At 45.1% G+C, this 13,174-nt stretch overlaps 2 protein-coding genes across 2 annotated transcripts; both read right to left on the reverse strand.

Annotated features, from left to right (window-relative positions):
* Positions 1-195: 195 nt before the first annotated feature.
* Positions 196-6,010, reverse strand: LOC124260165 (trichohyalin-like). The gene is given in 9 exon segments (XM_046694424.1): positions 196-553; positions 608-963; positions 1,242-1,698; positions 2,909-3,877; positions 4,153-4,886; positions 4,928-5,102; positions 5,443-5,647; positions 5,730-5,790; positions 5,792-6,010. Coding segments are annotated over 9 exon segments (3,534 nt in total).
* An 816-nt stretch (positions 6,011-6,826) lies between these two features.
* On the reverse strand, positions 6,827-12,761 carry LOC124260170 (protein O-mannosyl-transferase TMTC4-like). The gene is made up of 5 exons (XM_046694427.1): positions 12,479-12,761; positions 11,741-11,943; positions 10,693-10,870; positions 8,262-8,333; positions 6,827-7,312 (listed from the first exon to the last, which is right to left on the reverse strand). Exons 1-5 carry the CDS (start codon positions 12,635-12,637, stop codon positions 6,827-6,829), a joined length of 1,098 nt encoding a protein of 365 aa, XP_046550383.1. The 5' UTR covers positions 12,638-12,761.
* Between the last annotated feature and the right edge of the window lie 413 nt (positions 12,762-13,174).

Genomic DNA, 13,174 nt, shown 5'->3' on the forward strand with positions numbered 1-13,174 from the left:
TTCCTCCTCTCTGTCCTTCTATTCCTTCCTCTTTCTGTCTCTCATCCCCCTCCCCTGTCCCTTCTCTTTCTTCCCCTCTGTCTACTTCTATTCTTCCCCTTCTGTCTTCTTCTCTCCTTCCTCTGTCCTTCTCTTCTTCCCTTCCTCCTCTATTCTTCCTGTCCTTCTGTCTCTTCTACCTTTCCTTCTTCCTGTCTATTCTTCTGTCCATCTCCTCCTTCCTTCTCTTCCTTCTCTTCTCTTCTTCCTCTCCATTCTTCCACCTGTCCTTCTCTTCTTCCTCTGTCTACATTTCCATCTCCTGTCTCTTCTTCTCTTCTGTCCTTCCTTCTTCCTCTGTCTCTGTCTACTCTTCTTCCTTCCTCTACTTCTCTTCTTCCTCTGTCTTCTCATTCTTCCTCTGTCCTTCCTTCCATTCTCTGTTATTTCTTCCCTCTGTCCTTCCTTCTTCTCCTCTTCCACCTCTTCTACTTCTTTCCACCTCTGTCCATTCTCTTCTCTCCTTCTCTCTTCTTCTTTCACTTCTTCTTCCTCTGTCTCTTCTTCTTCACTTCTGTCGTCTTCACTTCTCTATCCCTCTGTCTTCTTCTATTCTTCCTCTGTCTACTTCTCTCCACCTCTGTCTCTTCTCTTCTTCCTCTGTCCTTCTCTTCTTCCTCTGTCTATTCCTCTTCTTCCCTCTGTCCATTCCACTGCATCCCCTCTGTCTTCTATTCTTCCTCTGTCTTCTTCTTCCTCTGTCTTCTCTTCTTCCTCTGTCTCCTGTCTTCTTCCTCTGTCCTTCTCTTCTTCCACCTCTGTCCATGTCTCTTCCTCTGTCTTCCTTCTCTTTTTCCTCTGTCTTCTCTTCTTCCTCTGTCCTCTTCTTCTTCCACTCTGTCTCTCTTCTTCCTTCCTCTGTCCATTCTCTGTCTTCTCTTCCTTCCTTCTTCCTCTGTCTTCTTCCTTCCTCTGTCTTTGTCTCTTCTGTCACCTCTGTCTCTCTTCTTCCTCTGTCCTGTCTCTTCTTCCTGTCCTTCCTTCTCTTCTTCCTCTCCTTCCTTCTCTTCTTCCATTCCTCTGTCTTTCTTCTATTCTTCCACCTGTGTCTCTCTCCTTCCTCTGTCTTTCCTTCCTTCTTCCTTCTCTGTCTCCATTCCTTCCTGTCTTCCTCTCTCTTCTCTTTTCTGTCATTCCTCCTCTTCCTCTTCTCTGTCCTTCCTCTTCCACCTTCTTCTTCCTCTGTCTACTTCTCTTCTTCATTCCTCTGTCTCCTTCTCTTCCTTCCCTCTCTTCTTCTCTTCCTGTCCTTCTTCCTTCCTCTCCTTCCTCTCTGTCCTCTTCTTATGTCTGTCTCTTCTTCCTTCTGTCTCCTCCTTCTTCCTCCTTCTCATTCTTCCTCTGTCTCCTTCCTTCTTCCTCTGTCTCTTCTTCCTGTCTCTGTCTCTTCTTCCTCTGTCTTCACCTCTTTCCTGTTCTTCTCTTCTCTCCTCTTCTTCCTCTGTCCTGTCCTTCTTCCTGTCTCTGTCTTCTCTTCTTCCTCCTGTCTTCTGTCTCCTCTTCCTCCTTCTGTCTCTGTCCCTCTGTCTCCTTCCTCTCTTCTGTCTTCCTCTTCTCTCTGTCTCTTCCACCTCTGTCTTCTCTTCTGTCTGTCTCTTCTTTCTCTCTCTTCTCTTCTTCCTCTGTCTCTCTCTTCTCTGTCCTTCTTCCTCTGTCTTCCTCTGTCTCTCCTCTGTCTTGTCTCCTTCCTGTCCTTGTCTCTTCCTCTTCTTCTGTCTGTCTTCCTGTCCTCTGTCTGTCTCTGTCTGTCTCCTTCTTCCTCCTGTCTGTGTCCTCTGTCTGTCTTCTTCTCTCTGTCTGTCTCTGTCTCTTCCTCTCTCTCCATTCTTCCTGTCTCTCTTCTTCCTCTGTTCCTTTCTTCTGTCTCTGTCTTCTTCTTCCTCTCTCTTCTTCTGTCTCCTCTCTTCCTGTCTGTCCTCTCTGTCTTTCTCTGTCTCTCTGTCTCCTGTCTTGTCTTCCTTCTTCCTCTGTCTCTTCTGTCTCTTCTGTCTCTGTCTTCTCTCTCGTCCTCTGTCTGTCTCCTGTCTTCCTGTCCTTCCTGTCTTCCTCCTGTCTCTTCCTCTGTCTGTCTGTCTCTTCTTCCTCTGTGTCTGTCTTCCTGTCCATGTCCACCTCTGTCTGTGATTCTCTCTCTCTCTTCCTTCCTGTGTCTGTCTGTCTCTTCCTTCTTCCTCTGTCTTCCTCTGTCTGTCTGTCCTGTCTGTCTTCTCTGTCTCTCCTTCTCTCGTCCTCCTCTGTCTCTTCTGTCCTCTTCCTGTCCTTCTGTCCTCTGTCTTCTCTTCTTCCTCTGTCTGTCTTCCTCTGTCTCTGTCTTCCTGTCTGTCTTCCTGTGTCTTCCTCTTTGTGTCTTCCTCTTCTCTTGTCCTCTGTCTCTCCTTCTGTCTTCCTCCTTCCTTGTCTGTCTTCTGTCCTCTTCTGTCTGTCCATTCTCCTTCTCTCTCCTGTCTCTTCCTTGTGTCTGTCTCTTCTCTCTTCCTCTGTCTTCTTCCTCTGTCTTGTCTTCCTGTCTGTCTTCCTCTGTCTTCTTCCTCCTGTCTGCTTCTCTCTTCCTCTGTCTGTCTGTCTCTCTGTCCCTTGTCTTGTCTGTCCTTGTCTCCTCTGTCTGTCTTCCTTCTTCCTTCTGTCTCTTCTCTTCTTGTTCCTCTGTCTCTTCCTGTCTTCTTCCTCCTGTCTTCTGTCTTCCTTCTGTCCTTATCCTCCATCTCTCTTCTGTTCTTCTTCTCTGTCCTTCCTGTCCTTCTCTTCCTGTCCTTCCTCTTCTCGTTTCTTGTCCTTCTCTTCTTCTGTCCTCTCCTCTGTCTTCCCTCTGTCATCTCTCCTTCCCTGTCCTTCTTCCTCTGTCCTTCTTCTCTCTCCTTCTCTTCTTCACCTCTGTCCTTCTATTCCTCTTTCTCTTCCTTCTTCTTCCTCTCTTCTCTTCTCTCCTTCTCTGTCCTTCTTGTCCTCTGTCCTTCTGTCTCTTCTTCCTTCCTTCCTCTGTCTCTTCTTCCTTCTCTCTGTCTTCTCTTCTTCCTGTCCTTCTTCCTCTTCTCTTCTTCCTCTGTCCTTCTGTCCTTCTGTCTGGATTCTCCTCCTTCTTCCTCCAGTCTCTTCCACCCCTCTGTCCATTCTTCTTCCCTGTCCTTCTCTTCTTCCTGTCTCTTCTCTTCTTCCCCTGTCCTTCCTCTCTTCCTCTGTCCTTCCTTCTTCCTCTCTGTCTTCCTTCCTTCTTTCCTCCTCTATCCTGTCCTTCTTCTTCCTCTGTCTATTCTCTTCTTCCCTGTCCTTCTCTTCTGTCCTTCTCTTCCTCTGTCTCTTCTTCCTCTGTCTTCTATTCTCCTTCCTCTGTCCTTCTCTTCTCTCCCTCTGTCTTCCTGTCTTCTTCCTTTCTCTTTCTCTTCTTCCTCTGTCCTCTCTTCTTCCTCTGTCCTGTCTTCTTCTTCTTCCTCTGTCCTCTGTCTTCCTCTTCTCTCCTCTTCCCTGTCTTCTACTTCCTCCTCTGTCTACTTCTCTTCTTCCACTCTGTCTTCTCTTCTTCCCCTTGTTCTTCCTTCCTGTCTTCTGTCTATTCTTCCTTCTCTGTCCTTCTGTCTTCCTTCTGTCCTTCTCTTCTCTTCCTCCATTTCTCTGTCCTCTGTCCTCTTCTTTCCTCTGTCCTTCTTCCACTGTGTCTTCCTTCTCTTCCTCCTCTGTCCTTCTCTTCTTCCTTCTGTGTCTCTCTCTCCTTCCCTCTGTCTCTCCTGTTCTTCCCCTCTGTCTTCCTTCTCTTCTTCCTCTGTCTCTTCCTGTCTTCTCTGTCTTCTGTCTCCTTCCTGTCCTTCTTCCTCTGTCTCTCTCTTCCTCTCTTCCCTCTGTCTTCCTGTGTCTTCATTCTCTGTCTCCTTCTTCTCCTCTGTCTCTGTCTCTTCCTGTCCTGTCTTTCTCCTTCTTCCTCTGTCTCCTTCCTGTTCTTCCTTCCTGTCTGTCTCATTCCTCTGTCTTTCCTTCTATTCTTCCTCTCCTGTCTACTTCTCCTCTGTCTCTCTGTCTTCTATCCTTCTCTCCTCTGTCTCTCATTCTTGTCCATCTTCCTCTGTCTCTCTTCCATTCTTCCTCTGTCTTTGTCCTTCTGTCTGTCCTTCTTCCTGTGTCTACTGTCCTTCCTTTCTCTCCTCTGTCTCTGTGTCTATTCTGTTCACTTCTCTGTCCTTCTGTATTCTTCCTCTGTCTTCTTCTCTTCCTCTGTCTTCTGTTCTCTGTTCTGTCTTCTGTCTGCTGTCTTCTCTTCTGTCTACCTCTGTCCTTCTCCACTCTGTGTGTGTCTCATTCCTGTCCATTCTTCCTCTGTGTCCTGTATCTGTCTCTCTTCCTCTGTCATGTCTCATTCCTTCCTCCTCTGTCTTTCTGTCCTGTCCTCTGTCTTCCTCCTTCTTCCTTCTGTCTTCTGATCCTTTTCCTTGTCCTTCCTCCTGTCTCCTCTCCCTCTGTCTTCTCTTCTTCCTCTGTCCTTCCTTCTTCCTCCTTGTGTCTGTCCTCTCTTCCTTCCTCCTGTCTGTCTCTTCCATCTGTCCTTCCTCTTCCTTCTTCCTCCTGTCTCTTGTCCTGTCCTGTGTTCTTCCTTCCTGTCTTCTCTTCCATGTCTCTGTGTCCTTCTTCCTCTGTCCTGTCTTCTTCTCTGTCTCCTTCCTGTCTCCACCTCTGTCTGTGTCTTCCTCTGTCTTCTTGTCCATCCTCTGTCTCTGTCTCTGTCTTCTTCCTGTCTGTTCCTCTGTCTCTCCTCTGTCTGTTCGTTTCCTCTCCTGTCCTTCTTCCTCTGTCTTCCTTCCTGTCCTGTCTTCCTCCTCGTGTCTCTGATCTCTTCCTGTCTCTTCCTGTCTTGTCCTCCTTCTCTGTGTCTCTCCTCTGTCTCTTTCCTGTCCTTGTCTGTGGCTTGTCTCAGGTCCTCCTGTCTGTCTTCCTCTTCCTCCTGTTCCTCTGTCCTTCTCTTCTTCCTGTCCTCTCTGTCTGTCTGTCTCTCCTTCCTCTGTCCTTCCTTCCTCCTTGTCCTCTCCTTCCTCTTCTTCCTGTCTCTTCCTGTCTGTCTGTCCTTCTGTCTGTCCTTCTGTCTGTCTGTCCTCTCTTCTGTCTCCTTCCTGTCCTTCTGTCTCTGTCTCTGTCCTCTGTCTGTGTCTCTGTCCGTCTCCTCTGTCTCCTCCTGTCCTTCCCTGTCTGTCCTGTCCTGTCTCTTTTCTTTCTGTGTCTCCTCTTCCTTCCTGTGTCCTTCCTTCCTGTCCTTCCTTGTCTCCTTCCTGTCCTTCTTTCCTTGTCTTCTTCCTTCCTGTCCCTTCCTTCTGTCTCTGTCTGTCTGTCTGTCTCCTTCCTGTGTCCTTCCTTCCTCCTCTTCTCTCCTGTCCTGTCCTTCCTGTCCTTCTGATCTCCTTCCTGTCCTGTCTGTCGTGTCTCCACTCCTGTCCTTCTCCTCTTCTTCCTTCTCTCTCCTCTCCTTCCTCCTTCCTGTGTCTGTCATCTCCTTCCTGTCCTCCTTCTTCCTCTCTGTCTCTGTCCTGTCTTCTTCCTCTGTCTCTTCTCTTCCTCCTCTGTGTCTTCCTGATTCTTCCTGTCCTTCCTTCCTCTGTCCCTTCTTCCTGTCCTCCTCTGTCCTCTCTCCTTCCTGTCCTCTGTCCTTCTCTATCTCTGTCCTGTCCTTGTCTCCTTCTTCCTGTCCTTCTCTCTCTGTCCTCTCCCTGTCTCCTTCCTGTCCTCCTTCTCTTCCTGTCCTTCTCCCTCCTGTTCCCCTCTGTCCTCTCTCTCTCCTTTCCTTCTCCTCTCTCTCCTTCCTGTCCTTCCTGTCCTTCTCTGTCTCCTTCCTGTCTCCCTCTGTGTCTCTATCTCCTTCCTTCCTCCCTTCTGTCTCCTTCCTTCCTGTCCTCCTTCCTTGTCCTCTCTGTGTCTCTATCTCCTTCCTGTCCATTCTGTCCATTCTCTGTCTCGGTGATCTCCTTCCCTTCCTTCCTCTGTCCTTCTTCCTGTCCATTCTCCTCTGGATCTCCTTCCTTCCTTTCCTTCTCTGTCCCTCCTCTCCTTCCTCCTCCTGTCTTCTCCTTTCCTGTCCTGTCTCTCCTTCCCTGTCTTCTCTGTCTATCTCCTTCCTGTCCTTCTGTCGTCTCTGTCCTCCATTCCTTCCTCTGTGTCCTTCTGTCTCTCCTTCCTGTCTGTCCTCTGTGTCCTCCTTCCTTCTTCTGTCCCTTCCTCCCTCCTCCTGTCTCTCATCTCTCCTTCCCTCCTCCTCTCCTCATTCTTCCTCTGTCTCTCCTTCCTGTCCTTCTTCCCTGTTCATTTCTCTGTCTCTCCTTCCTGTCCCTTCTTCTTGTGTCTCATTCTCTGTCCCTTCTCCCCTGTCTCTATCCTCTCCTTCCTCCATTCCTCTCTGTCTCTATCTCCTTCCTGTCCTTCTGTCCCTCTGTGTCTCTTTCTCCTTCCTGTCCTTATCCTGTCCAGTCTCTGTCTGTCATTTCCATTCTCCTGTGTCTCTCCTCTTCTTCCATCTGTCTCCTCTGTCTCTCCATCTCTGTCCTTTCTCCTTCCTCCTCTCATTCCCTGTCCTTCTTCCTCTGTGTCTCTGTCTCCTTCCTGTCCATTCTCCCTGATGTCTCCTTCCTGTCTTCTTCCTCTGTCTGTCTTCTCCTTCCTGTCCCTTCTTCCCTCCTTGTCTCTCCTTCTCCATTCTGTCCCTCCTCTGTCTCTCCTTCCCTGTCCCTTCTCTCCCTCTATCTCTCTCTCCTGTCCTTCCCTCCTCTCTGTCTATCTCATGTCCTTCTCTCCTTCCTGTCCTTTCTGTCCTTCTCTGTCTCTATCTCTCCTTCCTGTCCATTCTTCCCTTCTGTATCTTCTCCTGTGTCTGTCCTTCCTCCTGTCTCCTCCTTCCTGTCCTTCTTCCTCTGTCTCCTCTCTCCTTCCTGTCCTCTCCTCCCTCTGTATCTCTATCTCTCCTTCCTGTCCTTCTTCCTGTCTCTGTCTTCATTCCTGTCCTTCTCCTCTGTCTCTGTCTCTCCTTCCTGTCCCTCTCCCTGTCTCTATCTCTTCCTTCCTTCTCCCTCCCCTGTCTCCTTCCTCTTCTCCTGTCCTCTGTCCCTTCTTCCCTGTCCTCTGTCTCTTCCTCCTTCTGTCCCTTCTCTCTCCTGTCTCCTTCCTTGTCCCTCTTTCTCCTCTCTGTCATCTCTCTCTCTCTCTTTCCTGTCCTCCTTCTCCCCTTCTTCCTATCTCTCTGTCCATTCCTGTCCCCTTCCTCTCCCCTCCTCTGTCTCTCCTTCTTCCTGTGTCTCTCCTTCTGTCCTTCCTACTCTGTATCCTCTCCCTTCCTGTCCTTCCCCCCTACTCTGTATCTCTATCTCTCCTTCCTGTCCCTTCTCCCCTACTCTCTATCTCTCTCTCTCCTTTCCTGTCCCCTCTCTCCCTACTCTGCCTCTCTATCTCTCCTTCCTGTCCCTGTCCCTTCTCCTCCTCTCTGTCTCTCTATCTCCTGTATCTCCTGTCCCTGTCCTCCTCCCTACTCTCTGTCTCTCATTCTCCTTCCTTCCCTGTGTCTCTATCCTGCTCTGTATCTCTCCCTCTCTGTCTATCTCTCTCTCCTGTCTCTGTCCCCCTTCTCTCTCCTCTCTCCTGTATCTCTCTCTCCTTCCTGTCTCCTTCCTGTCCCTTCTCCCCTACTCTGTATCTCTATCTCTCCTTCCCCCTGTCCCTTCTGTATCTCCCTACTCTGTCTCCCCTCTCTATCTCTCCTTCCCTGTCCCTTCTCCCTACTCTGTATCTCTATCTCTCCTTCCCTGTCCCTTCTTCCCTACTCTGTATCTCTATCTCTCCTTCCCTGTCCCTTCTCCCCTACTCTGTATCTCTATCTCTCCTTCCCTGTCCCTTCTCCCCTACTCTGTATCTCTATCTCTCCTTCCCTGTCCCTTCTCCCCTACTCTGTATCTCTATCTCTCCTTCCCTGTCCCAATCTCCCCTACTCTGTATCTCTATCTCTCCTTCCCTGTCCCTTCTTCCTACTCTGTATCTCTATCTCTCCTTCCCTGTCCCTTCTCCCCTACTCTGTATCTCTATCTCTCCTTCCCTGTCCCTTCTTCCCTACTCTCTATCTCTATCTCTCCTTCCCTGTCCTTCTCCCCTACTCTCTATCTCTATCTCTCCTTCCCTGTCCCCTCTGCCCTACTCTGTAACTAAAGCCCGAATGTCTGAACACATGGCCCTTGTAGACATGCTACAACAGTGTGGCATGTACGCCTTACCTTAGCATTCAGGGGACAGACTTTGAGTGCAGAGGTGTACAGCGTTTTTCTCCCACCATACTCCTGGCATCTCTAGAAATAAATACCATGTATCGTTGTTAGGCAACTACAGTACGTGTGATTTCACTTGAGACCGATGAATTGCTCACAAACACGAATTCTAATAATGGTAACAAAACCAAGTTCTGCGCAGACATCGACAGACCAACTCTGACGATTTGTCTCATAATTGTAAGAATAGGCGATTCTCAGACCGAACGGTGTTTATATGGTATTGTCTTATTCAATTAAACTGTTTTTGTTTCACATGCTAGTTTCATGTTATCTGTGATACTCTAGTATTTTTACTTTTCATCATCGACAGGTTTTACTCTTCAAAATGTTTTCATCTTTATTGTATACATTGTTTTCGTCATGATATGGCTGATATATTGCCGATAAGACGTTAAATACTCAGTCACTCACTCACACACTCACTCACTCACTTACTCAGTATGCTGTGCTCCAGCAGAAATGGTCGTAAATATATAATCCCTGACATCTGTCACAAACAAGAGTCATGTTAGATCATGGCTCGTAACTGAATTCCTGAAACACCGAATTCGAGATAAAGTCACACTTACCTTCATTGATCGCAGCACGAACACCAATATGAGGAGTGTGAATCCAGTCTTCGCCAACTGAAGTACAACATAATATACAGTTAAACACAGCTATGGCGACCTTTGAGCTACGGTTGTTACGAAGTAAACGTGTTGTCTCTGCTTATGCCTTCTTAGTCATCAATTGCGTTTGTCACGAACCTCGAATAACTCAAAGTTTTAGGTAGGTCAATTCAACTTCGACATAGCTGTGTCTGTAAAACGCCAATTGTAAAGAATAAGCAGTCTTGCCTATCGTCAGGAAAGGATTCGATTTGGCAAAATAGCTGTGACAATTATATGGACGGGCAAAAAAACCAGACACCAGCATGTCCTGTCCTACGATAGCGTTCGACATTCTCACAATTTGCCTGATAAAGTGAGTATTTATTGCGTGACGCCGCACGGCAGTACTATTGTAGTTCGAACGCAGCCTGTAAACAAACCAGACAATCAAGTGATCTATCGATGGACGAGTAAATCTAATGACACTATAGTGCTCTTTGCTATTCTTGTAGAAAGTAAAAAGCACAATATGTTAAGTTATTACAAATATTATGTTGGTTAATGCCACAAGCGCAGAGCGATTATGTTGTACTGAATACGTAATGTATGTGCCTCACCAGAGGTCCTAAATGTGATTACAACCTCACTTATACTGACTGTAACAGTAACCGAAAAATAAACAATATTGAACATGAGCAACAAAACCCTTTTCACATGCTCATAAAGTCGAATTGTCGAGTGTTCGATTCCGACAATATCATGATCAGGTGTTGACGAATCAAATAGTGATGATACCAGGTGATCGTGAAAATGAACCCTCACATACTGTACTGTGCCACAGCATGTCGTTTGTTTATTTGTTTACAACTGAAATGAACACAGTGTCGTTGCTAACTATTTCACATGCATCTGTAATGATGGTGGTAAATAATTATGTGTTTGACTGACAATAGGGTACATAAGCAAAACTTACAAAGTACATTTAAACTTGCCAACTTTTCAATACGTAGTATTTTTGTGATTTTAATTTTGGCTAAAGTTTACTTCATTCGCCAGCTGATGAAGGAATGGTGTAAATCCAGCTATGGTCCATGCAGGTAGAAAATGCACGGTAAGTCCCCTTGGTCCCTAGTATGGCGTCCTACCTTCACTTGTTGGCGACCTATAGCAATTGTTATATTGTGTTGCCACTTAACAGTTTACTATTCTATATGCTCCCTAACTAGTTTTAAATAAAATGTGATGTACTAGTTGTTGTACTGTCCTTTCATTGTATAACCTTTAAATATATTTCATACTATTTTTTATTGCTGTATAAGGTTCTCTCGTCACGTTATGGCTGAAACATTGCCGATGTGACGATAAATTTTAACTTGCTCACTCACTACTTACAACAGATCATGAAAATCAAATCATTTCATAAAATAAAATTGTTACTGAATCACGTGCCATATAAATACTGTTTCTGAGTAAAACAGAAAAATATATAGGATCACACAGTGAGTGAGTGAGTTTAGTTTTACGCAGCTTGTAGCAAAATTCCAACAATATCACTGCGGCAGACACCAGAAATGGCTTTCACATATCGTGACCAAACAGTGAGTGAATGAATAACGTTTTAACCATTAGGCAACAACGCCCCAACGATCACACAGTACCCATGACAGGATCGATATAAGAATACCACTTTAACCCTTGATATCATCCCCAATCAGACTGATAGAATGCATGAGATTATTTAACGGTAACGTATAATTTTCAAAGTTTCGCTACATGTCATCTACCTGTTTGAAACTATGTAGATGAAGACAGATGTGCCTGGCCCCGAGCACCACCAACATACAGAAGCCAGCACAGGACAGGTACAGATTCCTCTCTGCGATGACGAAGCCCACACGGAAAAACAGGTTGCTGGCTGGCAGGAACGGAACACCCAACACGGCCAGGGACATAATCAACACACTGGAAAAGATACATGAACATATTTTTAAATGTTGAGATGTTTTAGTGATGTCAACAAAAAACCATATACCATGTTTAGATTGCACATTGTTTCAGCATGTTCCTGTGATATTAATGAAATGCATGATAGCTATCATAGCAATGTCTCTTTTGACTTCATGCATGAAACCACATGTATAACGTTTACTTATGAACGTCACGTATGCTGGCATAACAATAATATCATATATACTACCCATCAAAAGTTTAGACTCCCTTAAAGCACTCACTATATGTTATGTATGTAATATGTGGTTACATCGAATATGAATTTCTCCACTAACTTAGGGGAACCGACTGCAATCCCTATGCAGAAGAATTGCACGAGGACCATGCATCAAATTGCTGAAAGGCATGTGCAAATATTGTGCATGTGAACAGCTGCATTTAGGTGTAAATCTTTGTTAGGAGTTCACCAATTTTCACTGAGTTTCATCATTTATTGAACTCATGACAATAATCTTTTCAACGTTGCGAATTTGTTTTACAATACATCAGTTCATGTGTAAACAGTACCTTTAAATAGTGTGGAATATTTTGCAAAATCTAGTTTAGAACAGTTGACTTAAGTAAGTGGCTGCACTTACACTAAACTTTTGATGGATAGTATATTAGTAAATTTTAGGCAGGTAAAACACGGTAAAAGACTCTAATCTAATATCATATACTGACAGTACTGGCAAACTTATAAGTCATCACTTTTTATCAAAATGTATAATCGTCCCGATTTGACTCACAAAATACACATCTTAATTTAAATTGAAAAGTATCTTTGCAATGGCTTCCTTCCAAAATAATCTTCACAGGAGATCATTAGGATGTGAGCCGTACCTGCGAGTTCTTGTGAGCTCACCAACACAGCAATGGTAAAACAAAGCACCAAAGACAACCCAGAGCGCTATATCTGCTAGTATCCTGGAATCTGCCAATGACGTGATGACGGGGATACAACCCATCGACCAATCACAGCACAGCCACCATGGGTTCAACAGCAGCCAAGCATTCATTGCATATATATAGTTGTAATTCAAAACCTGAAATCAGAGCGCATTCATGACGACTCGAAATGATCGTAATAATCATAAACTAAAACAACATATGGCAACATTAATTTAAGTAAACAAGGTTATAATGCGCAGAAAAGGGTCACTAACTTTAGTTCGTTATAACCGTGGTTTGATAAACGCATTTCGACTAAACTGTACAGGTGATCAGAAAAAAACAACAACATGAGCATGTTCGTCATAAACGTACCTTTCTGAATATTTATTCGGACTTCTAAACTGATGAGATTTCAGCAAAAATCTACATTTTTTTAAATTTAATAAAGCAGATTGGACAGTTTGATAATAGAAGCTTTAATGCCGATGGAATCATAATCATCGCGACAAGAACGCATTGGGAAATTAAGTGAAACATTCCTAAATCACAGACTGTAGAACGAATTGTCTGACTATGTCCAAACCCCCTTCGGTTTGCAATACTTAAGTTTTCTGAAGAAGTGTCAGTGATATTATCAACTCATTAGGTTTAATTATCTTTCACAGTGTCGAACAGTATTGAACTCACTCTCAGCATAGTGCCATTAACAAAGGAATGTGGATTGTCATTCTCCGTGAATAAGGGCGCTGTTGATCCCATGACCCGTACTCGAGTTATAAGGACAGACATGCCGGTCAGAAACAGGATGAGATGACGCTTAATGAGACTCTTTACCCATCGAGACATTCTCTTCTGCAAGAGATGAATACACGTGGCCTTGAATCAAACAATGGAAGTAACAGTTTTTGTTTTGTTTGTGTAACGTCGCATGTAGCGATATTCCAGGTATATGACGGTTGTATGGAGAAAATCAAGTCTGTACAAGTGAATCCAGTGATTGATATCATGAGCATTGAGAAACAATGGCATCAACGAACTAAATCGGCGAGCCTGATCACTCGATTCCTTCAGTCGCCTATTACAACGGTTATTTCTGTTTCAATCTTTCTTTTTCAGCTGATTCAGCATAATTGATAAGCGTACTAAGCATATGATAAAACTCGGCAATTTCAGCAGAATCATGGACTCAGTTATGAGGTTAACATTACAAGCCATCATCACCTAACCTTTACGTAGCGAGACCAAAATATCGACACCTCATGAGACAAACCCGAACAAAAGTCGCTAATGGGAATAACGTCCAGCAACTGATGTCGGCATATCTACTTGATACACGCATGTGTTACCTTCTCATTGACAAAATCATTGATTATCCGTTTCTTG

The sequence above is a fragment of the Haliotis rubra genome, unplaced genomic scaffold, assembly GCF_003918875.1.
Source record: "Haliotis rubra isolate DU_JTF1 unplaced genomic scaffold, ASM391887v1 Scf752, whole genome shotgun sequence".
Taxonomy (NCBI): domain Eukaryota; kingdom Metazoa; phylum Mollusca; class Gastropoda; order Lepetellida; family Haliotidae; genus Haliotis; species Haliotis rubra.

What these genes read in the sequence shown, in the direction of transcription:
- LOC124260170 (XM_046694427.1), bottom strand. Translation starts at nt 12,637, where the DNA reads ATGTCTCGATGGGTAAAGAGTCTCATTAAGCGTCATCTCATCCTGTTT. An exon ending in ATCTACATAGTTTCAAACAG is followed by an intron (nt 8,334 to 10,692) that starts GTAGATGACATG and finishes ATTTATTTCTAG; the next exon opens with AGATGCCAGGAGTATGGTGG. An exon ending in TCTGTCCCCTGAATGCTAAG is followed by an intron (nt 7,313 to 8,261) that starts GTAAGGCGTACA and finishes GATACAGAGTAG; the next exon opens with GAAGGACAGAAGGAGAGACA.